Below are 27,346 nucleotides of genomic sequence, written 5' to 3'. Positions count from 1 at the left end.
TTTGCAGATTAACTGCCCACAGTAATTTTTATTTGGTTGAAAAAATTAAACCAAATGTCACCTAGTGAAAACTTTTAATATGTAAAATATCATGTTTAGATTTGTCAAAATTTACTAGTATCATAGATGTTACATTGCAATCTTATGCCCTAATATTTTTTACTGTTTCACTTCAGCAAAATTGTCGATCCTTATTCTTGTCTGGCCATGTTGGTTTTGATAGTTTACCAGATCAATTGGTTAACAAATCTATCCATCAGGGATTTTGCTTCAACATTCTAAGTATTGGTAAGTAATTTAATTTTCAAAAGTGTAAACTAATTTAAATTGGTCTTGTTGAAAAGTCTGAAGTAATGAAAATGACAAAGATATTAATGTTGACCTCGGATACTGGTTCAAAGGTGTCAACTAAGTTTATTTACCTTTTTACAGTAAATTCCTTAATTTGCTTAAATAAATATATTTAATTCCTTAAGTACTTTATATTCCTTAACTGTTTTCACTCTTTAAGCTTCACAAACATTATAAAATCTATTGATAGCTTAGTGCTTCTTTATGGTTAGCAGTAATTCCGCATTGGTTTATTTTGATAGTAAAAAATAGCATTTAGAGCCTTTGTAGACGCTGAGCTTGTCAATCAAAAGGTCGGCAGTTCAGCGGTTTGAATCCCTAGTGCCGCGTAATGGGGTGAGCTCCCATTACTTGTCCCAGCTTCTGCCAACCTAGCAGTTCAAAAGCACGCAAATAGAAAAATAGGGACCACCTTTGGTGGGAAGGTAACAGCATTCGTGTGCCTTTGGCGTTTAGTAATGCAGGCCACATGACCATGGAGGCGTCTTCGGATTGTGCTGGCTCTTCGGCTTTGAAACGGAGATAAGCACCACCCCCTAGAGTCAGAAATGACTAGCACATATGTGCGAGGAGAACCTTTACCTATTTATTTAATGAAAATGCTATTCCATTTTTCCTACAGAGCATTTCTAAACATTTTTCTAACTATTTTCAGGAATATTTATCAGGGTTAAAAGAACTTAGTGAGTAATTTGCAAATAAAACCTTTAATAAATATTATTGTTCCTTTTTAAATTCAACCTCATCCAAAGCAGAATAGGCTATAAGTCTAATTATGATAAAAAGTATTCTTCGTTAAAGTATTCGTTAAACAGTATAATTTAGTAATATATAGTTTAAACAGTCCTCAACTTATGACTGTTTAACAATGGTCTGAAGTTACCACTTGGCACTTATGACCGCTGTATCACTGCCATGGTCACACAATTGCAATTTGTGCACTTGACAACTTATTTACAACTGGTTGCAGCAATCTGCAGTTACATAACCATGATTTTCGTCTTTTTGCTGGTTTCTGACCAAATTTGAATTTGCTTAGAAACCACCATTAAAATTTTGTAAAATTAGGTTCAACCTGACTTATGGCCACAATGACATACACAGTGATAATTCTTGTCTCAGTTATCATCATACGTCAAGGACTACCTGTACATATGACTGATTAAAAATGGATATTTCATCCCATATCAGTCATTACAAGCTTATTTTTCAGTTCAATTATTGTGTCTCAGCTTACTGTATTTTAGAGGATTGATGTGAGAGTAACCGAGAATAGAAAGCCATGTATGCTAGTAACTTATGAAGACAGTGTCTGAAGACAGTTGAATGAGATGGAATTTAAAAAAAAACAATAGCATGTTAGAGGCTGTCTTCTGAAAATTCAGCACTTTGGTTTCAGTTTCTTGGACATGGTTCCCATAGAGCAAAAGAAAAAAAAGTGAAATGAAATCAGTGATACAGAAATGACAGGGAAAGACAGAAAGAAATGAAGAGTTGATGAGAAGCAACTGTTCTTGCAGGTTGCAGAGTGAAGTAATGGGCACCTGATGTCTTTTTGAGAAATGCTTTTGCATGTTGTTCAGATGTTACCATAAAAATTACAAAAGGAAAGTCATTTCTAATGGTATCCATAATGAAGTTATAACAAAACTTACTGCATTATTTTTAAATGGTAGAAATGAAGTTTTTCTTTTTGTGTTTCAGTGACATTTATGAAAGTGCATTTGTGATATAACTGTACTTTTAAAATTTCAGGAGAGACAGGGATTGGAAAATCAACTTTGATTGATACCTTGTTCAATACCTCTTTTGATGATCATGTGTCAACACACTTTCAGCCAAATGTGAGGCTTAAAGCTCAGACTTATGAGCTTCAGGAAAGCAATGTCCGATTGAAGCTGACAATTGTAAATACAGTTGGATTTGGGGACCAGATAAACAAAGATGATAGGTGAGTATCTCTTAATTCAAATGAGCTGCCCGTTGCTGCTGATCTAGATTCTTGGCATTTATTTTATGTAATAGAACAAATGTAATCATGGATATCAATAAAGCATAACATCTAATAAAGCCACTAGTAATCCTTTCCAAATGGTTGCCTATAGTTGGCAACTATGTTCCTTCTTACATGTTGAATGGAAGACATTTTGTTTTCTTCATTAGTTTATCAACAGCATATTAGTCAGGCTCAACAATCTATATTTGACTAATGGCTTGCATGTGACAACTTCCATTTTTTCATTGAGCAGCTGTAAGGAACTCTAGGTTTTCATCTGTTGTAAAATAACTTCAGAGAAAAATAAGATCTTCTAAACTTGCAAATGAATGATTGTTTGGATTCTGGCTTACACCAAAGACAGTATACTAAATAGCATATTGCCCCCAACAATCTGGGTCCTCATTTTACCCACCTTGGAAGGATGGAAGGCGGAGTCAACCTTGAGCTGGTGAGATTTGATCCGCTGATTTGCTGAACTAGCAGTCAGCTGAAGTAGCTGCAGTAATGCACTCTAACCACTGCGCCACTTGGCGCAATGTGGGTCCACATTGAGACTTTGCCAGTCCACCGACTGCCTTGGAATGCTTCTCCCACAATATTTAATTGAGCCTTTAAATCAACCCTCCATTAAAATTTCTATCAAGTCTGGCTCCACAATATCACAGTAATACCTTACCGGTTTGGCCCCTCATATCGTCTATTTGCATGGGTATCTCTACCAAACGTGACCTTAGATTATCATTTTGGCCCCTACCAATTTGGCCCCTAAGATATTTTCTCTGTCTCTACTTTATATGCTTCTCTATGCAGAACAAATTTATATTCAAGCAAAACAAGAATCAGTTATTGTGACATGATATAATTCATTATTTATATCACTGGTTAGTTTCTAAGAAGTATTTGGCAGAAAACAGAGTATCTGGATGGAATTTTAGTTACTAGAATTTTTGTGAATTTCATAATTCCAGGAACTTCTCCACATGGATAGATAAGTCATCCTTCATCTCTCAAGTTTGAAATGTCCTTGAACCCTAATTTAACCCCGGTTCTTGTTATCTTTTCCATCTTTCTTTCTCTCTCTCTGTCCCTTGCAACTAACAACCAATAAAAACTGGTGTTAAGTATGTTTTCTCCTTAGGTTTCTCAATGCTAAGGAATAGTGTTTGGATAAGTATTATTGTGTCCTACCCTTCCATTGTAAACTGAGTGGAAAAAGTTATGCAGTTTGCATAATGGACAATAATAGGAAAAAGTAACATCCATAAGATAAAAGTTGAGTCTGCTCTAGGGCTTCACAGTTTAGTTTGTTCTAAATTACATTTTAAAAAATTTGCGGTCATCTGCTTGGTTTTTTCTAGCATACATAGGGAATGGCTCTATTGCTTTGATTTTATAACACAATAGGATGAGTTTTGCTGGAATCTGAAAAAAATAAAGACCGCTGAATTATTTTAAAAAACTGTTTTAGATATAGATTTGTTGCAGTAGTTAGAAAATATTTTCTGTCCTTGGATAGCTTGCGTGCATTTTTTTTCTTCCGTTCAATTATGAGTCTCAGAGACTGTTTTACAAGACGTTGAACTCTACAGGTTGTTTCAAAAAGACAATTGATATAGCTGACAATATTCTGAATTATTAATATGTAGTAAAGTTTTATAAAAATAGAACTGAATTGTTAAAGTTATTGTTATTCTTTCCAGTTTGTGCAGGCATATTGGAATTGAATTTAACTCCTTGTTCTAAAATGAATTCTTTTTCTTTCTAGTTATCAGCCAATTGTCGATTATATCGATGCACAATTTGAGTCCTACCTCCAGGAAGAGCTGAAAATTAAGCGTTCCTTATATAATTATCACGATACTCGCATCCATGTGTGCCTGTATTTCATTTCACCCACGGGGCATTCCCTTAAAACTCTTGATTTGTTAACAATGAAAAATCTTGACAGCAAGGTAAGATTTTAAAACCATTTTTAGGAAAAAAATAAAAATACCTGATCTTTTAAAATAATGTACAGGTAGTCCTCCATTTACAACTATAGTTGGGACCAGAACTCCCATTGCTAGTTAAGTGAATCATGCTCAGTTTTATGATCTTTTTTATCATGGTATATCACCATGGTCATTAAATGAATTTGGCTTCCTTCATTGACTTTGGTTGTTGGAAGCCCCTTGGGATGGTTGTAAATGGTGATCATGTGACCTCAGGATGCTGCAGCCATTTATTTATTTTATTTATTTATTTATTAAATAAATGATAAATACATGCGAGGTACCAAGCACCTGAATTTTGATCAAATGACCATGATACCACATAGGATCAGTGGTAACTTTGAACAGTAGTAGAACAAGTGATGGTAAGTTGAGGACTATCTGTAATAGTGTTAGGTATGAATAACTAGAGCCACACAAGGATTCAATTAGCTGCTTTAGTGCTCAAATCCATGTACAGGAATCTTGTCAGACTAGCAGCTTGCACTTGAGTAAAATTGGCACTCAAGTTCAAGTTCAGTGGCACTCAAGGGGTCAGATTTCTCCATCTTGTGCCCACATACGGATTCCAGACTGTTGCCCCATTTAACTCCTCCACCTGGCTCAGCCATTCTCTGTCCAACATAGATATTCAATGTAATATTTTAAAATTGCTGTAATCATTTTTTATTGTTATAGCCTTAAAAAGATTTTAATAAAAATAAAAATTGTCTCAATTGGTGAATAGGTCAGTGTAACTGAGTAAGTGATTTCAATTATTTTGGGAAAAAATTGAGAGTAAAGTTATTTTGTTACGGAATAAGAAAAGGATGATCTTGTACTTTATACAAGGCATTGGTTGTTTGTGGCAAAATCTAGTCAAAAGTCTGTATGTTCCCAGTGGTGTAAGTTACTTGCTAAATAAATTGGCAATCTAAGATTGCTATTAGGAAATATAGGATGATTTTTTTTTTCCTGTTTGGAAAATAATTTTTCAAATATCAGATTTATTTTTGGGGATTGATTTGGTCTGTAGTGCCCATCAGAACCCATAAGCTAATTAATACTAATGTCATGGCAGCTACTCAACATTAACTTCTGTTTAAATATTGATATATTTGTGTAAGGATAGTCTCTGCGGTGAAACACACCTAAACTTCAAGTAAAAAAATTAAACCATGTATTGATATAAGGTATGAGCTGCTTCTAAAAGTAACAATGTGCAGAGCTGAGTGCATTTTGATATACTGCAAAGTTGAATGGTAGAAAACAAAAGCAAACTTTAATCAGGCTGTGCAGGGAGAGAAAAATGTATAAAATAAATAGGAACCATTGTTATCAAGTAGCTACACTATCATAATTAGAGGTGCGTGCTGATATTGTATTCTAATTAAAAATCTCGTCTATAATTGTAATTAGGACTGTTTTAAAGTAATGATAATGACTGAAGGAAGATATGATCGTGGTCTATATAAATCTGGAAGTTAGTCATGTTTAAGAGGGAATGGGTCTATTTTGTTTTGAAGCTGAAGTTAAGATTGAAATTGAAAGAAAAGACATTCAGGTTGAATATTAAAAGGAATTTTCTGACAGTAAAAGCTCACTAACAGTAGAATGATCTGCCTAATACAGTATTAAATTCCCTGTTTTACGTTGGATCTCAACAGCTATCAAGAATGGGTTACTGTAGATGATCATGAAGTCCCTTCCAATTAGAGTCTAGTTTCCTATGAAATGAATACCTGCCTGTATAATATTTCAAGTTTATATTGATTTGATATGGATCTATTTAAATATTACAGCTTTGGACTAGGCTTTCTCTAAGTGCCTTCAGCAGTGAAATAATCTTTGTGCTGCCATTCTATTAAGTAAAATGTTCCATGCTATTTAAAGCAATTGCGCATTATCATTTTAAGGCTAACTAACATTAATAGAAGTACACCTCAGAGGGAATGAAAAAAATGAGTTCTATATATATTTAAATACTAATTTGTACTGCTTCAGCAATTTTTTTTACAGTTGCTATTTACAGTATTATCATAAGTTGCTGAACTGTATAAGCAAGTTAACTAAAACTCTAGGGTAGTCATCATGTTAGTCCTGTCTGGATTCATCTCTTGTATGTTTAATATGGACTAAGTCTAATGAAGATGTCACGAGAATAGACACATATCTGAAAGATAGTGTGAAAGAGTTGATAGAGAAATTATGTATTTGACATATGTCTCTCAAGCTTCCAAACATATTTTTTTAAAAATAATTCTTTTTATAAATGTAATGCAAAAATAATTTAATTTTAAGACATTTGTTTATTTTTTTTATTTTGAAGATATTATACAGGTTTGAGACTAAAAACTTTGTGTAGGAATCTGATTTTCTGCTAATTAAATGGCTGCAAAATGCTCATTGTTCGTGATCTATAGAGTGATAAAATGGGGTAGAATGGGATCTGGATTTAGCACTTTTAGGCTTAGATTATTTCCTCCATCTCCTTCCCATTTCTAGGCGTTTTTTTATATTTCTCTCCATTCCTTGCACTGATGTAGCAGTTCTTACCAAATATAAGTAAGGAAACTAGAGAAACTATTATGGCAGAGACAAGTTGTCATAAAATACTATTAATTAGCTGGAAAGTCAGGTTTTAAAAATGATGAAGACAGATCTGGTTTTTAACTTGTAGCTGAGTCTGGAGAAAACATCTACAAGCCTTGATACAGACACTACAAAAGGATCATTTTACCCCAAAGCAGCAATACTCATCTCTTTAACAAAATGGCAAGAAGACATGAAAGCAACCTTTCTGCATTATTCATACACATATCAAAGGTTTCACTTGGGATTGCCAGTGTTCCTTCAGACACTGCCTATGCTTGCCTAGCATTTAATTGAAGAAATCAAAAGAAAGATAAGAAATCTAATGCAGATTGTTGGGGCACATGTAAATACTTCTTTAAAAAACGTGTTTTACATGAAATCAGTCCCAAAATAATGTTATCTTTCCCTTTGAAAATGTAGGAAATACAAATTCATTCTGATAACTAACTTTTTCTTTGTTTAAAGGAAAAGTTCTTATATTATTTCTAATGAAACTGATAGCTCATATTTATTAAAGAACTTTCATGTAGTCATATTAAAATCTTCTGTGATATACCTATTCCAGTTTAATGATGGACCAAAGGCTAAATGGACTATACAGATGAGTGAAAATTGTTCAGGTTATTATCTTGTATCTCTAAAAAGACAATATATTGTGTAGTCTAGAAAACAACTTACCTGTTCAGTGATAGTAACTTGTAACTCAAAAGTTCAAATGATGTTCCAGGATTTTGATATCTTTTGCATATTTCATAGCAATCTGATTTCTTTAATAGGTGAACATTATTCCAGTTATAGCCAAAGCAGATACAATTTCAAAATCTGAACTGCAGAAGTTTAAGATCAAAATCATGAGTGAACTGGTCAGTAATGGAGTTCAAATATACCAGTTTCCAACAGATGATGAGAGCATTGCTAAAATTAATGCTACCATGAATGTAAGTATATTTCCATAGGTACTGTATTTAAACTAGAGACTCATTGTCTGCAATTACTGGTTTCTGTTTTGTATGGAGGATAGCATTTTAATGGGAACTGCTGCCGCCATGTTTCTTCAAAAATTCTGGACTTTCATTTTTGGACTGTTCATCAATTACATTTTACATTTTAGCAGAAAGCATTCCACCATAAGTGTGTTTTTCTTTCATAGAGCACAATGTTCATATATGAAATCTGAATTGAATTTGCATTAGCGGGACTTACAGCATACATTTAAAATTTTGCTAGAACCCATCTTTACATTCCAGATTTCAGTTTCTTTGAGTATTTATGCTGAAGAGAGTTCTTGAGTGGCTACCTTAACCACAAGCCGGAAATTCCTATGGACATTTTCTTCGTTATATTGTACTCAGGTGTTTAGTTTTTTGTTCTTAGCCACCATGCCTCTGCATCATGGTCTAGTGCAGTGGTTCTGAACCTGTGGGTCGCGACCCCTTTGGGGGTCGAATGATCCTTTCACAGGGGTCGCCTAAGACCATTGGAAAACACATATTTTCAATGGTTTTAGGAATAATTTTATGGTTGGGGGTCACCACAACATGAGGAACTGTATTAAAGGGTCGCGGCATTAGGAAGGTTGAGAACCACTGGTCCAGTGGTTAAGCCACCAGGCTAGATATCAGGAGACTGTAAGTTATAGTTCTGCTTTAGGGATGAAAGCCAGCAGCCAATGACTTTTAGGAAGTCAGTCTATCTCAGCCTATGATGTCAGGCTCTAGCATCATCTGACAAGTCAATCAGTCAAATCCTTTTGCAACCAATGGATCAACACTTGGATGATCTGAAAAAAGGAGATCCTGCATTTGCAGAATGGATGGATGAGTGGGTGGGTGGGTGGGTGGATGGATAGATAGATAGAATGAGAAAGAGAAAGATCTATTGTTAAGCACTTTAGAGCTAGGTCTTTTCAATCTTTCTGCTGAGCATAAGTCCTTTTTATAAATCTCTAAAATCTGTTCTAGAAAGTATGAGAAATTAAGTGTATTTTTACTGATGTAATAAATTTTTAAAATATTAATTCATGTCTTCTAATGTCTGCATTCCCTATTGGATGTGTCATATTCTAGTGTGAGGCCTTAATGCAATACAAAACCTAATATAGAAGTTAACCCTTGCCCACCCTTCTGCCACAATTGTCTTCTTTTACTATAGTGGCAGTGCGAACGTCCTACCACCTTATATTAAAAGTTATTTGACAAGGGACTGTCATCTATATGGGAGGCAGTTCCTTCTTGAGAAAAAAATTACCAGGCCAATGTTTAGAGGCACAATGAATCTTGACCAATTCAAAATTTGGACAAAGATTTGGCAGAATAGCTTCATGATTGAAAGAGTGACGCTAACATAGGAAGCCTACCCTGCAGCTATTACAGTTTTACTTTTTCCAGGCATTAAGACTGCTTTTCAGACATATTCTTCTCAGTTATCAGAAGTCAGTTGACATCCTGGAATAGTTATATTAGTGTTTCTGGAGTTGCTGCTTGAATAACCCAGATTGTTCCACTAAACTCTCGACAGTTCATAATTTTTCAACTCATTGGTTGACAGCTTCAGTTATTTATATCTGCTAAAGTTGAAATGAGATTTGTGAAAAAAAATCCTGTCAAAGTTTCAGCCTGAGAAGGTGAGGAACTGGTTTCTTAGTATAGTTAGATCTCTTTTTTTATGACCAGGAAATAGCCTAAACAGAAATATTGCCTTCTAGAAATAGGAATTTTTTGGTCTTCCCTTTTAGAATGGAGATTTTAATAAATCTAAATAATTTATAAAATAGATCCTTGCTTTTCACTAGTGCTTATATTAATCTAGCGTTAGAAAATGAGACAGAACTTTGGTGACATTGCTTCAGCAGCCAGAGGATGAGATGGATAACTGAAGATCAGCCTATGTGGTCCCTAGAAACTTCCCAAGTTCATAAACAAGGTTTCACATCCCACTCTTCTGATAGCTAAAAGAGTTCCCAGGTAAATATAGCCCTCCCCGTCCTGAGGTTGCAGCTGATGCCAAACTTGAAACTCAAATGGCCACATTTCCCGGAGGAAGCCGTTCCCATTCAGGGTTTGGATAACACGTGCAACAGCAGCCCTCTCATCCATGATAAAATATATACAAATTTGTCAATATGCCAATGTTTTATTTTGTTCTAGTTTCATCTCTGCCATTTAATGTATTATCTGTTTCTCAGGGACACTTGCCATTTGCTGTAGTGGGGAGTACAGAAGAATTAAAGATCGGTAACAAAGTTGTAAAGGCTCGCCAGTATCCTTGGGGCATTGTGCAAGGTAAACGAGTTTTAGACTCTTCTTCATCCAGAATTAAATTTTTGGTTAACAGTCTGCTTTTAATTAAATAAGTGTGCATTTTGCAACACTTTAAGGGATCTATTTCCGCTAAAAAATTTTTTAACAGATTCCAGAATAGAGTCAACATTTTTTCATATTCTGGAACCAGATATATTTCTTAAGTTTTGTTAAGTAAAGTTGTTCATTTCAGAAACTGTTACAATAATATAAGCCAACTGTTAAATAAAATCCTCATCTTGGCCATAATTCTAAGCATATGATTTTGAGAAGTAGTTATTTTGTAAGCATGATGTGTGAACTGTAGAAGTTTGTATTAGATCCAGGTTTAGATTTCCCACTCAGTCACTATGTGATGTTCAACCTTCATTCTCTTTATCCATCTTGCTTTATATGAGGATAAAATGTGAAGAAGCATAAAATGAACTATATATAGTCTTCTGAAGAAATAAATAATTAAAGATAATAAAAAATGTCAATATGTATGAAACCAGTTTTGAAAAACTCTGGGATAAGTAAGATCTCTTTTTTAAAACAAATGTAAGATCAGGTTTTAGAAGTACCAAGATGAACTACAGTATATGGATAACAACTTCTGCCTCACTGTTATGTCTTTTCAATCTACAACTTATACATTAATTTACGAGTTAGTAAATTACTATTGGTTAGATCTTTTTATAAGGCATCATGAAAGAATGCTACTTATTTAGAGCTGTGGTGGTTCAGTGGTTAGAATGCAGTATTGCAGGCTAATTCTGCTGACTGCCAATTGCCAGCAGTTCGATTCTCACCGGCTCAAGGTTGACTCAGCTTTCCATCCTTCCGAGGTCAATAAAATGAGGACCCAGATTGTTGGGGGCAATATGCTGACTCTGTAAACCACTTAGGGCTGTAAAGCACTCTGAAGTGGTATGTAGGTCTAAGTGACGTTGCTATTGCTATTTAAAAACGATATTAAAAAATGTAGAAAGCCTTCACTTCAGTCTTGACTGTAGATGACAACATGGACAAGTCCCTGTAGTTTTTCGTGGCAGAATTTTCGAAAGTAATTTCCATTGCTACCTTTTTCCTAGGGCTGAGAGAAAGGAATTGGTCCAAAGCCCCCCCATGCCTAGTCAGAAGCACAGTGTCCTCTGTTTCTATCCAGCACCTTTAACCACTCTACCAAATGGGTTGTCTACTTGTAGATCTAAACTATTTATTTTTGACATCTGTTTAAACATGTGTTAGACAGAAGCTGATCACTTTTAATATTTATATTTAAATATTAATGACTTATTATCAGCCAAAGAAATAAGTATCAGTATTATTTTTGCCTTAAGGTTTTACATAATTTTAAAAGGAGTGTAACATTTGCAAGACTTGCTCATTTACATAAATTTTAAGGAAGTGTGGAGCAGCACTGGATGCTCCCTGCGGTTAAATAATTTTTCCATCCTTTTTCCCATTTCTGTTCCATCTAAAATTTTCTCCCTAAAAATGTGAACATCCTTGAAATATCTGGCATAGGAGAGAGGAAAAAAAATCAGGGAACAGTTGACTGGAGGAGGCTTGTAGATCTGTTTACTCAGTTTGCTGTCATTAGCTTTTTTTCTTTCCAGTTGTGCTGCTTATTCAGTTCAGTTTAAAGTTTATTTTGGTCAAAAATCTGTATAGACCATAACAATGAAAAACTGTTTAAAAGTAAAAGGGTATATATAAAACACATGTTAAAGTATAGTATAGAATATTGTTACCACTATTGGTGCCAGTATAAACTTTGTAAAACTAAGAAATAGAATGTTATTTATTTAAAATTATCTTAGTTTATCTAAGTATCTAAACTCCTTAAGCTAAATTTCGAATACAGAATAGGTTTTATTGGGGGAGGGGAGAGGGAGGGAGAGACAGAGAGATTTATATTTAGGGTTGTTCAGAGATTAGCCATAGTTGTATCATGTTAAGGAATGGGGATTAGTTCACCTGGATCTTATTTTGCTGACTGCATAACTTAATTTGACAATGTCCAGGGAGGTAGAGTCCATTTGACATGGTATGATGCTTATTTGCATAAACAGCTTTTTAGAAAGCTGTTCTTCTGCTATATGTACTGTTTTGAATATATTCTAAGAAAGTGCTACTTGTACTATATTCCCTTCCTTAGTGGAGAACGAGAACCACTGTGATTTTGTGAAACTTCGGGAAATGTTGATTTGTACAAATATGGAAGATCTCAGGGAACAGACTCATATGCGCCACTATGAATTGTATCGGCGATGCAAACTGGAAGAAATGGGTTTCCGAGACACTGGTCCAGAAAACAAGCCTGTTAGGTAAGTACATTAAAAATAATTCTATATTTAAGCAATATAAGAATGTATTCACTCTCTTTATTCTTATAACTCCTTATTTGTAACAGCAGGGAAGGAAAGGGAGTTTTCAAATTGCTAAACTGTCAATAGGAGTCAAGCATTTAAAATAATTGTGTAACTGAAATCTGAAACTCGTTGCTGAAAAAAATTTCTGACACTGGTTGGGCCACCACCTGTGCCTCAGTGGCTAGTTAGCCAGCATTCAAGATACATGGCAACTACAGCTTCAGCATTTGCAACAGAGCAAGTATTAGGAAGCATTTGTTTGGGAGTACTTGCTGGTCACTCGATTGGATTTAAACAAGCAAAGCTGCAATCATTCTGAAGGGTGCCCCATTTGGACTGTAAGAATAGTTAGTGCTGTGCCTCACTTGGAATTGAGTATTGTTGCTTTCTATGATTCTGTAGGAGTATTGGGTTCCTCTAGATTGGGGATGATACTTTAGGATCAGTGCTATCTTCTAGTCAAAAATGGCTTGAGGAATATTTTGTGAAAATGGGTCAATCATATTCACATTTTAGGGAGGATATAACTAAAATGTTTCATAATTTCGAGGGGAAATTATTCATTTTTGTGATATGTCACTTATGCATTCCTCCTTTTTGCATATATTTTTAAGGATTTTGATTACAATAGTGAAAACGAATACAAACTAAAAGAAAGAAAAAAAGAATATCAAGAAAGAAAGAAGTGCAACAAAAAAGAAAAAAGAGAAAAGAAGGAATATGATAAAAATTCTGGGTTTCCAGAATAATTGTAACTTTAACCGGTCATAAAATGGCCAGTCATTAAGCAAGGACTATCTATATTCCCTTTTCATTGCTTTTCTCCTATTAATACCTAAAACAGAAGTTATTCTGATGATAGCCTTCAGAATCTGAACAAGCTGAAGCAGTCACTGAATAGACTGGAAATCTCTGGTATTAATTTTAACAGTCTGGAATTTTCCCATTACTGGTGCTGATGGGTGTCTCTGATAAATCAAGACAAATCTATTCAAGATATTATAGTGTTAAAATAAAATTTAAATTATTGTTGGGTAATCCAGCAGAAAATAATTTCTTAATTAGATATTTTATGGATTATTATTGAACTATCAGACTGATAAAATTACCAAAATGTTGCTGAGAGTCAGAATCCAGCCACTAAACTCCAAATACCTGGCCATTGCTTCTGCCATTGTTTTTCTTGTTGTTGCTCAATTTACAATGATGGTGGCAACCAGTTTCCTCCATTGGTCCCTGGTAAAGCATGCTGATAGAGCAGTTCATTTCTAGGATTGAGGTTTTCCTTGCAGTAACTCACAGTGGTAGTAGTACATTTATTTATCATGTGCTATACTAAGTACAGGTAGTCCTTGACTTTTGTAAGTTCATTTATTTACAATAGTATCATTTACCATTAAAAGTTTACAACGGTATTGAAAAAAGTGATTTATGAACGTTTTTCACACGACCATTGCAGCATCCTCATGGTCATGTGATCACATTCAGATGCTTGGCAACTGATTCATATTTATGATGATTGCAGTTTTCCAGGGTCACATGATCCCCTTTTGCGACTTTCTGATAAGCTAAATCAATGGGGAAGACAGATTCACTTAACAAGTGTGTTACTAACTAAACAACAGTGGTGATTCCCTTAACAACTGTGACAAGTAAGGTTATAACATGGGACAAAATTCACTTAACAATTGTCTTGCTTAGCAATATAAATTTTTGGCTCAGTTGTGGTCATAAGTTGAGGGCTATCTGTACAGGTAGAAGATAATGATAGCAATTACTGTAGTACTCTCTTATCCTGCAAAAAATTGGGGAAACTAGTAACAAACTCTATCAGGTAGTCCATCACTTCTTCACTTTTGCTGTTCATTGTCTTCCGATCTATAACTCATTCTTCACCATCAGTGATCATCCATTTTAGCTGCTCAATTATCACCGTTGTACCACTATTTTAATTTTTCTAACTTCTTCAGGCTATATTCAGTTCTAATTTATGCATTCATTTCCCCTTTCCAACTCACTTAACAAGCAACTATCCCCTAAAATAAAAATTGACATGAACCTTATTCATATGCATATTCATTGCATGTTTGTTGATTTAGAGAAAGTATATGATAAATTATGTAATGTTTACATAAACAGGCAATTAAAGTTTGTTGAGTGTGATAAGAGTAGCATATGATAGAAGTAAAGCATGTGTGAGAATAAATGGAATTCTTACTCAGATGGTTCAGCACTGAGCAAGGAGTAAGAAATGGATATATGACTTCCTTTTCGTTGTTTAATGCTTTTATGGATCAGTGTAAGTGACAGTAGAGGTGTTGAATGTGAATGTATATGCACTTTTGTATGCAGATAATGCTGTGTTTATTGGCTGAGAATATGAATTATTTGCAGGGAGCATAGAAAGATTATAGGACATAGTGAGGAAGATGATTTGAAAATCAATTCTTCAAAAGACTAAGGTAGTTGTGTTTGACGGGAAATGGAGTGAGTGATTACAAATTATACTTGAATAGTGAGCAAATAGACATATTAGTTGGTAGAATGTTTTCTAAAAATGAGAAGAAGGATAGAGTAATTTTTCGATGTGTAGATGCTACTAGGTACTATGGGGGTCTTTTGCTAAGCAAGTTAATTTAAATAAATTAAAGCATAAGTTAGGTATAGAACATTTCCTTGACCATTATCTCTTGCCCGTTGTTATTATTTGTTGCTTAATATTTCCTACACTTTCTATGCTTATGTGTGATGGGCTTTTATATGCCATACAGTATATAAAACAGAAGTTCTGTAAATATGTTGGGGAAAATAATCAAAATCAGCCCTGCAGACTGCATTTTTGTCATGTGCAATAATCACACATATGTAATGCATGACGCCTTCAGTTTCCATGGAAGGAGAAATATAGGTATTATTTTACAAGTTCCACTAATACCACAGGTGTACTGAAAAGTATCGGTAGCTTACGCTTTTTTTTCTGAATAGCCCTCAAAGTAAAAAGGGATTACGTGCTGAAATATTTCTAGCTGGGGAAGGCATTGTGAATTTTATTCCAGCCTCTTAATAATAACTGACTGGCAGGGAGGGAGTTTAAAATCCAGCAGTTGGCAGCATTCTGAGCTGCTGCCCTTAGATAGTTTTTCCTGATTTTTTTTCTCTCTGCCTCCCTGGCCTTATCCAGCCCATGTAATTATATATATATATGTTTGCTTTCTTTCATTATACCAAATTAGTCTAGGTTCTGTTCACTGGTAAAGGAATAACCTTGCTGATGGGAAGTAGAGGTCCAAGCCCCTTTATAGAATTTCTTTCCAAGGAACATCTATTTTTAGGTAGCTGTAAAGCTTTATTTGCATTCATTTTGCGAATGCCTGCAAGATGTTAAGTATATGTTAAGTATCAGTATGATGGACACGACACAGTGTGTTGGCTACACATTGGGGGTTGATTCTGCTAACAGTTTCTTAGTTTGGTTTTAGTGCAAGGCAGTGTCCAGCCTGAAATGTACATATCCAACTTCAGTACTTAATGGAGAGTAAGTGCTTACTCAGGGCAATTTGTGGACAAAATAACGCATTCATTCCTGCTAATAAAGAGGCAAAATGTTATCTAAGGTTCCAGATTTGAAACTCAAGTTCCTATGGCATGAGTTTTACCCTCCCTCTTCCTGACACGAAAAGATTCTGAATGTTTCTTATGTCAGCCCTCTTTAGTTCAGCCCTCCCCAAATTTATTTAGATGACCCTACAATCTCTACAAACACATGTGCCAGGTTTTTTTTTTCCCTTCCAGGATAATAAATAATCCATGAAATCTTCCAAAGTGCCACAAAGCTCTTTGGTTTTGCTGAGCAGGTTAAAATAGCTATAAACTATACTGGTTGGGTCTTTATTAATAACGTTTTGTTGTTAAGTGTTAAACAGAAACTTAAATATCATAAAAGCGAGTTATATTTTTGTAGGAAAAATGAATTCATTTAACTTTTAAAAAAATGCTACAGCTTTTATGGCACCAAATGCTCAATATTGTTTTGTAAAAATAAGGTAAATTAGATTACAGTCTCACATCCACTCCCTTGAAACAAATTTATTTAAATTTGGTAGGGTTTACTTTTGAATAAACTTATATAGGGTTTGAAAAGGTTATTTGGACAGTAACATGCCTTGATGAACCTGTATACCTTTGTTTTTAGGGTGCCAGATAACAGGAAGACCAGTTATAGAGAAAGGTATATTGTTTTGTAGTATAGAATGATTAAAACATAGTTTTAGATATACTGCTGTTTTAATACATTGCTGTTTTAATATATTGCGGTTTTATTTAACTTTATAGAAAGTGATCTTACATGAACCGATAATGCCTTAATAGCAATATTGATTATAAGCTTTTGATTCTAATGAATTAACTTATATCCAACAAACTCAGCACCCTTTAAATATAACACAGAAACCATAATGTAATAATAGATCAATATGTTCCCAATTCAAAAGACTCAATAATAAGCAAGGAGAAACGAATCGTTTTCTTCTGTCCAAGAACCCAGAAAGCTACTTGTTTCTGGAGTGCGGAGACTTATACCGGATGGACAAATAGAGTGACTTAATGCAAGAAAATTTCCTGTGTTCTTAGATACCCATTTTCTCTATATTCTTAATATTCAGTAAAGATTTCCAAGATGCTTGCTGCCATAAGATTTAAGCTCTTATACTGCAATTCCAACCATTAACTGAAATAAAGCATGGTTGGTAAGGATAAAACATTAACAGTGGAGAAGTGTACAGTTAGAGTATCCTAACTGTGAAAAAGAATTGTTTTAACATAGAGTTCAAGAAGGTGATACCTGTGTTCTGCTGTCCCTCAATCAATGTGATTATTTTATTTATTGGCTATAATTGAAAAGAAGCTATCCTCCCTGATTATACGGATGCATCCTTTCACACTGCAACTAATAAGACTTTTTTCAGCAATGGTATTACTTTAGTATTATTTTGCCTGCATTTTTAGGCACATTTGCTACTTTCAATTCAGTAAACTTTCTCTAGAAGTTTAAACAGGCTTCCTCCCCCAAAAAAGTTAAACATGCCAGAGCATAACATTAATCCAGCCACTGTGTAACTTCTGATCAAGTTCCCTATGAAGGAGGCCAAATTGTTTTTGACCTTCTTTCAGGAAGGCCAGAAAAAAATGATTAATAAATTAATGTTTAATTTATATAACCTTCCATGCAAGATGTATGGATAGTGAAAAAGTGAGATCTGATTCTATAACCCAGCATACAAGGAGGGAAGGAAACAAGTTGCCAGATATAGTCACTAAGTTTTCAGTAAAGAATGTTGCCCAGTGAAGTAAAAAAAACCTTAAACTGTGCTCATATCTCAAGTGAATTAGTCATACTATAAATGAAACCTATGAAATTTAATGATGAAAATAGCACCGTTGCTCTTTAATAGATCCCAAGAATGGCAAGTTAGGAGAAACCCTGGCAGCTGCTGTTATACATTAGAGAAAATTCTATTTTATTTAAAATATAAATATCTAAAGATCATCTGATAGGTGTGACTACTTCAGTCGACTAATCTGAATCTATTTAGTAACATTATGGGCATATAACAGTGAGATGGGAACCACTTTTCAAATAGCTTACTTTTGCTTGCCTACTTTGCAACAGCATGTTTACTGGGACATGACTTTGTTGAAAGAGCATCTAAGAGGCCATTATAATGGCAATGTATCAAAAGGGAAGCATGTTTTTAACAGTCATTCAGGAAATTTAGAAATGTTGCTTTTAAAATTAAGAAGTGATTCTTAATAGGCAAATAAAGAAGAGAAAAATAAGCCAGACAATAAGAAGAAATGAATACACAAAGGCATCTTTTTAGAGTTTTTACATGAAACTATAATTTTAGTAAATACATTAGTCAGCTAATGTAGCTAGATATGTTGAATGATCTTTAGAAGTTATATTTTAAATAGAATTTCTTGTAATGTACACCATATGCTACCACATATTACTACAAGTAAACTTTGTTGCTAAAAGTAATCTTTTAAACCCCCTTTGGAATTTCAAATCCTTTTTAAAGCTTTCGCTAAATTAACCTCACTATTTTAGCAGAGTTAAATCTCATTTCACTCCATAGACCATATGTCCAACCCAAATGCATTTAGGATCAAGGCTTAAGAATGCAGTAAGCACATTCAAATCATGCAAATAATTCTTATTCATACTGTTGCTGCCTATCTCTTTCTAACAGATTTCTTATTGCATCCTGTTTGTACAAGACAATATTTTATTGTGGAAATATATTCTGTCACATATATTTCACATACAACAAATACAGTGTTGCATTTGAAGTTGTATATATGTGAATATATCTATACCCTATTTTCTATTTCAAAATGAAACTGAGGCAATAGAACACTGAATATGTAACTACAATATGCCTTGTTAATATTAATTATCAAATATGTATAGGGTAATTTCTTCTTTGTGTCACCTAGGGACTTCATAATGATTCTACCTGGTGATTTTTGTAATTTTCTTGGCTACTACACTAAAAGAGTTTGCCATTGCTTTCCTCCAGGATTAAAAAAAAATATTGACTAGTCTAGGATACAGCTATTGCATTCTGTGGTGGCAATGTCCTATCCATGTAGTAAACAGGTTCAACACTGCTTAATTTGTTGAGATCAACCAAAATCAGTTAAATGTTCCCTGTTGACCTCCATGTCATATATGTATGCCTACTGCTAATCAAAAATATTATTAGACCCATAGAACCAGATATTAGATTCTGTGTTACAGTTGTATTCTTGTAACAATATTTTTATAAGAGGATGTATAGCAGGTGTGTCAAACTCACATTGTCATGGTGGTGTCACGTGGCATATTGGGACTTTCCCCCCCTTCGCTAAACAGGGCATGGGCATAGCCAGCTTGTGACGCATCCGGGCCGTGAATTTGATAGCCCTGATCTATAGGGCAGTACTTTGAATTGTTACTGGGAAGTGAGTGAAGTAGTTTTACAGCTGAAGATGAATATTCCCAATGATTATCTCATTATTATATTTGCAGAATTCATGTAGTCTGCTTCTCCCTGATAGTCCTTGCTCCTGCCTTTAACAATCACTTTCAGACAGGACAGAAAAATCAATATATAATCAATCAAAATAAGCATGTAAAAGTAACTTCAAACTAAAAACTGAATTACACACGATTTTGCATTTTTTAATTTTTATTTTTGGAAAAGTGGAATGTCCTTGATGTAAGCAATTCTGTATTTGTTTCCAATCTATCAGATTGCTGAAATCTGTGTTCTTTGGTTGCTTTTGTGACTGATGCTTTTCCTCTGAAAGGCCAATATAGAATCAAATTTTGAGGAAAATAGTTGTCTCTAAATTCTAAGGAAATTCTGAATTTTAGATAGAATTTGAAATTTGGAAAATGCTATGGATTCCTACAAGTAGAATATTCTGAGCATGGAGCCTTATTTTTAATGTAAAATAAGTATCAGCCCAAGGCATTTGTTCCACATTTTTGGGATCTCCAAGAGAGCATTAACTTTCTGCAAGAAGGAAAGGTACCAGAGGTACTCTGGTATTTTTTGTTGAGCAAAATTCTGAAATCTTTAAGCATTGTTGCCTGTCACTTAAATGAGGAAAGCTATTTACATTTTATGGCTCCCAGTCTACAGGAGACGTATGAAGCTAAAAGACATGAATTTCTTGGAGAATTAGAACGGAAACAAGAAGAAATGAGACAAATGTTTGTGCAAAGAGTCAAAGAGAAAGAAGCACTTCTAAAAGAAGCAGAGCGAGAAGTAAGTATATTTTGACTCTGCTTAGGTGAGTTTGGGTGGATGTAGGAACTTGGAACGGATTTAATCAGGTTCTCAAATTTGGGAGTGCCTTGTCCTCCTAAAACAGTGATTTCTAAATGAAACTATCAGATCATGTTTTGTCAGTCATGCCACTGTACCTGGACAACTTGGATGCTGATTTGTACTTGCAGAATGGGGACATGACCTGGCAGAGTTCCAGCTGTGTACATGGAAGCTAGACGTGCACATCCCCAGCTGGATCACTGTCAGAATTCTTCCCTGCTGAGACTGTTCTTGAATAGGGGGCTGTGTTTAATCTTAACTTCTCCTTATCCAACAGCAATTCTTCCTCCTGGGGGTGGGCAGGACCTTGAGTCCTATGGGTCTGCTCCAGACATCTTGACTGGTACTGTAGGACTTGTTGCTGTGACTACAAAAGCTGTTAAATGAAGAGTTTCAGGAAACTGAAACCCACTCGGACCAGCAGCTCAAAGAAGGCCATCATTTCCCAAGCAAATAGCGTATCTGCTCATTACATCCCCTCCTCTCCCACCCCACCCTGAAGATTCCTTAAGTACATAGATAAGGTCTTAACAATCTCATTTGCCTACAAAAAATGGATCACTCAGATTCAGCAAGAGATACTTAGATGTGATTCACTGAACTCCCATTTGATTAATTACATGTGGCCATTGACTACTGAGCTTTCATAAATAATTGAAAAAATCTACTCAAATGTTTCTGAGTTTAGATCAGGAGTGTCAAACTCAATTTCATTGAGGGCCACATCAGGGTTGTGTTTGACCTGGGGGGCCGGGGTTGGTGTGGCCAGGGTGGGCATGGCTAGGTTGACGTCACTCATGTCAGGGGCGCCTTGCTGGCTACTATGGCCTCCTGGAACTCTCTGCCAGTGAAAACGGAATTCGCGAGGGCTGCATGCGGCTCTCCTTAGGTCCGTTTTCACTGGCAGAGGCACCTGGGCCAGTCCTTCACTGTTTCCAGGGCACCCACAGGCCAGGTCCAATCCAGTTACTTTAAATGGAACAAAGGTCTTAAAATTTTGGCTTCACAATTCTTGACTTGGGATAAGAAAAATATATATATGAATAAATACGTGCCAAATAGAATACATGTTTCCAGACTTTCTTTCTTTCTTTCTTTCTTTCTTTCTTTCTTTCTTTCTTTCTTTCTTTCTTTCTTTCTTTCTTTCTTTCTTTCTTTCTTTCTTTCTTTCTTTCTTTCTTTCTTTCTTTCTTTCTTTCTTTCTTTCTTTCTTTCTTTCTTTCTTTCTTTCTTTCTATCTATCTATCAATCTATCTATCTATCTATCTATCTATCTATCTATCTATCTATCTATCTATCTATCTATCTATCTATCTATCTATTTATTTATTTATTATATTTATATACCGCCCTTCTCCCGAAGGACTCAGGGCGGTGAACAGCCAAGATCAAATACATAAATATAAAAATTAAAAACAATTAAATACTTTGGCCCATAATTAAAAACATCCCATTAAAATCCAATTTAAAATTTTAAACCGTTAAAATTAGGCTAGCCCGGCTTGCTGGAATAACAAAGTCTTCAGGGCACGGCGGAAGGTGCGCAAGTCCGGGATCCTCCATACCTCCGGGGGCAGCTCGTTTCAGAGGGCAGGAGCCCCCACTGAGAAGGCTCTCCCCCGGGGGGTTGCCAGTTGACATTGTCTGACCGATGGCACCCCGAGGAGCCCCGCCCTGTGGGAGCGTACTGGCTGGTGGGAGGCTGTCGGTAGCAGAAGGCGGTCCCATAAGTACCCAGGTCCTAAGCCATGGAGCGCTTTAAAGATGTTAATCAACACCTTGAATTGCACCCGGAAGACCACTGGGAGCCAATGCAGCTCGCGCAGGAGAGGAGTTACATGGGAGCGCCGCTCCCATAATCACCCGCGCGGCTGCATTTTGGACCAGCTGGAGTCTCCGGATGCTCTTCAAGGGGAGCCCCATGTAGAGAGCATTGCAGTAGTCCAGTCAGGAAGTGACGAGTACATGAGTGACCGTGCGCAGGGAGTCCCGATCCAGAAAGGGACGCAACTGGCAGATCAGGTGAACCTGATAAAAAGCCCCCTTGGCCACAGCCATCATATGCTCTTCTAAAGACAGCCGCGCATCCAGGAGGACACCCAAGTTGCGAGCCCTCTCCGTGGGGGCCAATGACTCGCCCCCAATAGCCAGCGATGGCACCAGCTGGCTATATCGGGACGCCGGAAGCCATAGCCACTCAGTCTTGGAGGGGTTGAGTCGGAGTCTGTTTCTCCCCATCCAGACCCGCACGGCGTCCAGGCACCGGGACATCACTTCAAGGGCATCATTGGGGTGGTCTGGGGTGGAGATGTACAGCTGAGTGTCATCAGCATACTGATGGAATTGCACCCCAAAACCACGGATGATCTCACCCAGCGGCTTCACATAAATGTTGAACAGAAGGGGCGAGAGGACCGACCTCTGCGGCACCCCCCCAATAAGGCGCCTCGAGGACGACCTCTGCCCCCCTGCCAACACAGACTGCGACCGGTCAGAGAGAAAGGAGGAGAACCACTGTAATACGGTGCCCCCAACCCCCAGCCCCTCCAGCCAGCACAGCATGATACCATGGTCGATGGTATCAAAAGCCGCTGAGAGATCTAATAGGACCAGGACAGAGGAACAACCCCTGTCTCGAGCCCTCCAGAGATCATCAACCAATGCGACCAATGCCGTTATCACTCCTCCCCCCACCCCACCAGATAATACTAACTGGTAGGTAGATGTTTCTCTTGTCTTTCTCTCCTCTTACCCTCATAAATTTCCTCTCCAGGATCTAATAAAGGGTTTTACCCTGTTAGGTTAAAAAAAAATCAATCAATTTTGTCACAGTTCTGTAGTTCTTGCAGGGCAATGAACATCTTCAGTTAACATTAGTTGGAGACTGGAGGCATCTAAGAAATGTGCAATGATTGCTGTGCATGGAATTATTTTTCTGAATATGTAGAACATATTATTTTATCTCTGTGACCTGGTTTTCTCACTGCAAAGGAGAAAAAAATGCAATGCTGCTATATATTTGATAGAAATTCTTCTTCAGTTTTCAACACATTAAAAAGAGACATTTGATGTCCTCAAAAGTTGATCTAGTGTATAGTTGTTCAACTTGGCTGTAATTCGTTACTCAGAAGTCAGTTTTTGCATTCTGAACTGCAAGCCAATTAAAGCAACATCCGTATTCAGAGTATTTTAAATCACACAAGTGAAACAATTATCTTAAAAATTGGCCTCTATTTTACAGTGTGATTATTGAGCGTAGATTTAAGATGATGTTAAACTCTTCTGGTAAAAACAATGCTTTTATGATTTATTTCAGCTTCAAATGAAGTTTGAACATTTGAAACGGCTACATCAGGAAGAGAGAATGAAAGTGGAAGAAAAAAGGAAGCTTCTGGAAGACGAAATTATTGCATTCAACAAGAGGAAAGCTGCCTCAGACATATTGCAAGGGAGGCCTCTGCCTCCTACACCTACAGCTGGCTTTAAAAAAGATAAAGATCGGAAAAAGTAAGCAGCCCATTTTGAAAGATTTGAGGAAGGGGAATCGGAGCTTCCAATGGTGAAAATAATGATTTTAAATTTTTATAGAAAAAAGTTTTGATTAGGCACCTTGATGAAAATACTTGTTTTTCTTTTTTTTCCTTAAGGGATCCAGGTTTTCGGCTTGAGCTCCTATGCTTTGATGTCAGAGATCAGGAAATTGTGAACGTAGATGACGAGAGAGCAAAAGAGAAGTTAGAAAGGGACAGATACCATCACAGGGAATACCAGCAATAGTCTTTGGCTGTAATCCACAAAGGTTTCAGTGGTTAGGGCCTGATAGTAAGTCACAGAAATAGAACCATATGTTGAATATTTTTAATACTTAGAGGAAGCTGTTTATCTAGTCCAAAAATTATTGGTACAACTCACATCAGATGTTATAGTTTCCTTGCTATGATTCAAAATATTAGTAGAATTTTTAAAATCCTAAAGGTTTATTGTGAAATGCAGTGCAGCAACTGTGGTGGTATTCAAAGTCTCAACTGCACATTGAACAATATTCATTATTTTTAGTCCTACAATTCTGAGGGGCAGAATAATCCAGAGTGAAACTGCAGGAAGTGAGAGAATCAAGACATCCAGGGCAGAAAAGAAAAGATGCCTTTTTGTAGATACTCTTTCCTTGCAGTCCAGTTTATTTTTCATTATCGCTTTTTGTACTTTTTAAGACTACTATCCTAACAGGAATATGTGTCCCAATGCTCGTCCTTAGATGACATGGAGGAGAAATCAAATTAGGTCCTTTCTGAGACTATAGGCAGTTCTCAACTTACAACCATTCATTTAGTGACCATTTGAAGTTACAACAGCACTGAAAAAACTGACTTTTGATTGTTTTTTACACTTACAACTTTTGCAGCATCCCTACGATTTACATGACCAGAATTTGGGTACTTGGCCATGGCATGTATTTATAACAGTTGCACATGGTGGTCCTGTGATCACCATGTGTAACTTTCCCAGCTGGCTTCTAACAAGCAATTCAATGGGGGAAGCCAGATTCGCTTAACAACTGCAGTGATTCACTTAACAACTGTGGCAAAAAGGTTATAAAATGGGGCAAGACTCACTTAACAACTGTCTTACTTAACATTGTAAACTTTGAGGTCAATTATGATTCTAAGTCAGAGGTCTTCAAACTTGGCAGCTTTAAGACTTGTGGACTTCAACTCCCAGCATAGCTGGCTGGAGAATTCTGGGAGTTGAAGTCCACAAATCTTAAAGCTGCCAAGTTTGAAGACCTCTGTTCTAAGTCAAAGACTACCTATATTACTTCTGTCGGCAACTAAACTGGTCATTCTGTCAAAAGAGATCGGCTTAATTAACATGACTTGGTCATCCTGGTTCCTTATAAATGTTCACGAACTGACTTCTTAATCATCTGCTGCAGAGCTTTGCTTTGTATTGATATCAAGTTGACTGTTTTCTCCTCATTTTTGAAGATGAAAACAACTTTCCCTTCTTTATTTCTAAATCTGTCTTTCATGATTCAAAGATCACAGAAGGGGTTCCAAGAAGATATCCACAAACTCCTTCAGGACTGTTGGCAGATCAGGGTTCTGCTCCTGGGGACCTCAATTTTGATACTCATAGATTTATTGTTTTATAACTCTCCTTTTCTTACCTTGGATTGCCACTCCCTCCCTTAGTTAACTGTTCCAGTTAGGTCTGTGGAAACATAGTTCCTACTATGGGGAAAAATAGAAATAAAATAGGAATTGTGAAGCTCTGCTCTATTTCCATTGTTTAGGCTATGGACCACCTCTTCCTGTTTTGCTTTTACTCCAGATAGATAGCTTTAAGATACTTTTTTTAAAGCGTTGTAAAACTGACAAATCTTTCTTTTCTTTCAGCCCCGGTTTTATGTGAATTGGAGAAGAAATAGTTCACAAATCTGAGAGGAAGAAAGATGGATTGATACCTCCTTTCTTTTTCTTAACGTGTGTTCATTGGAAAACTGACCGCTGCAACCGCATTAAAATATGTAATCAGTTCTGCATCCTGTACTATAGGTTGCTGTCAAATTAAGAATTCGCTCGAATGGACTTATTTTTTCAGCAGCTTGCACTTAAAACTTTTGCCAACAGAAATGCACATCAGCCTTCTGTACCAAAGACCACCGTCCTATGAACTAAGGCTCTTGTGCTTTGGATCTGAAGGCAAATGACAGCTTCAGAGTGCATTGGGGCATAAATCTAGCACAGGTCTGCAACTTGCTTTCCTGCCACTGCTCAGTGAGGGAGGAGAACAGCTGCTAGTTGCAAGGAGAGCTTTAAGGAAGAGCAGGGAAGTGCCACCTTCACGCCGTGCAGGCTCAGAAGCTCCTTTTGCCTTAGAATCTAAAGCACACCAAAGCCCCGATATAAACAACTTTCATTTAAGATATGAATACTGTAGTATAATAGTATTCATTGACTACACATTATAATTGTTTTAAAGAATTTGTGCCTTTTTTATCTCTCAGCTATATAACCTTTAAAGTGCCTTTTATTGAACTGTACAAAATATGTAAACCAATATATTTTAAAATGTGCACTTTGCAATTTTGTAATGATGACAAGCTTTAGAGTTAAAGTGGATCATGGTTGCCTTTACCATTGCAGTATTCATGCAAGCGCAGACATTACTTGAAAACCGATACTGAAAATTAACTTGGTTGCAAGGGTGTCTTCTCTTTAAGCCACCGTCTCTCATCTATGTCCAAATTACACAATATGAAGGCTGGGAACGGTCATGTTAAAAATTAGATCCCATTTTAATAAAAATTCTGACAACTTCATATTCATTTAAACATGTCTTAAGTGTTTCTTGACACAAAGCCTTCCATCAGTTTTAATTTTGATAATTTAACATTAAGTGGTAGAAGAAGAAGAAAATGAAAGTCAAACTGTATTTTTTTTTCCTGAAGTGAGCTTGCATAGGGTTGAATCCCATGCTTGCTTACCTGGACAAAAGTTCTGTTCTTCAAAGAAGCAATAATTTGATTTTGAAGTTATCCTTTACTTAGGCAACCAGTAATTCTGGTGCTTCCTGTTTTCTAATAAATATAACAGTTGCTTATGTAATCCTCATAGATTTCTGCTGATTATTTTATAAAACACTTACATGTAGCTTGACAAATAAAGTTATTTGGTGAAACAATTAGTAAGTATTCCACAGTGCAATAGTGCTTGGATTTATTGGACAATAGAACTGTTCAATCCAGTCTCACTGTTTTGCAAACTACCAGTCAGACACTGGGAGCCATCAATCATACTTTAGCACTACGAAGATGAGAGAAATTTATTCATAGGCACTGGAGAAAATATCAGTTGGATGGCAAAATTGTCAACACCTATCTAAAATCCTGTTC

At 36.1% G+C, this 27,346-nt stretch overlaps 1 protein-coding gene across 9 annotated transcripts in view; it reads left to right on the top strand.

Annotated features, from left to right (window-relative positions):
- SEPTIN10 (septin 10) overlaps positions 1 to 27,138 on the top strand; it is a 41,176-nt gene extending 14,038 nt beyond the window's left edge. For 3 of the 9 annotated variants that reach the window (XM_087895388.1, XM_087895389.1, XM_087895391.1), the window contains exons 3-11: positions 177 to 288; positions 2,107 to 2,302; positions 4,116 to 4,302; positions 7,692 to 7,853; positions 10,100 to 10,196; positions 12,358 to 12,526; positions 20,256 to 20,388; positions 23,768 to 23,958; positions 25,848 to 27,138. In XM_087895388.1, the coding sequence (XP_087751514.1) occupies positions 177 to 288; positions 2,107 to 2,302; positions 4,116 to 4,302; positions 7,692 to 7,853; positions 10,100 to 10,196; positions 12,358 to 12,526; positions 20,256 to 20,388; positions 23,768 to 23,958; positions 25,848 to 25,863 (1,263 nt within the window). In that variant the 3' untranslated portion in view covers positions 25,864 to 27,138. Of the gene's footprint in view, positions 1 to 176; positions 289 to 2,106; positions 2,303 to 4,115; positions 4,303 to 7,691; positions 7,854 to 10,099; positions 10,197 to 12,357; positions 12,527 to 16,763; positions 16,800 to 20,255; positions 20,389 to 23,767; positions 23,959 to 24,098; positions 24,304 to 25,847 lie in introns of those variants that run through there. The other 6 variants (XM_034419360.3, XM_087895390.1, XM_087895384.1 and 3 more) reach the window with 4 other exon arrangements.
- Positions 27,139 to 27,346: the final 208 nt, after the last annotated feature.

Source organism: Pantherophis guttatus, chromosome 5 (genome assembly GCF_059756535.1).
Source record: "Pantherophis guttatus breed Tessera chromosome 5, ASM5975653v1, whole genome shotgun sequence".
Lineage (NCBI taxonomy): Eukaryota > Metazoa > Chordata > Lepidosauria > Squamata > Colubridae > Pantherophis > Pantherophis guttatus.
The sequence above is the reverse complement of the archived record's forward strand: the minus strand, read 5'-3'. Positions and strand labels throughout refer to the sequence as shown.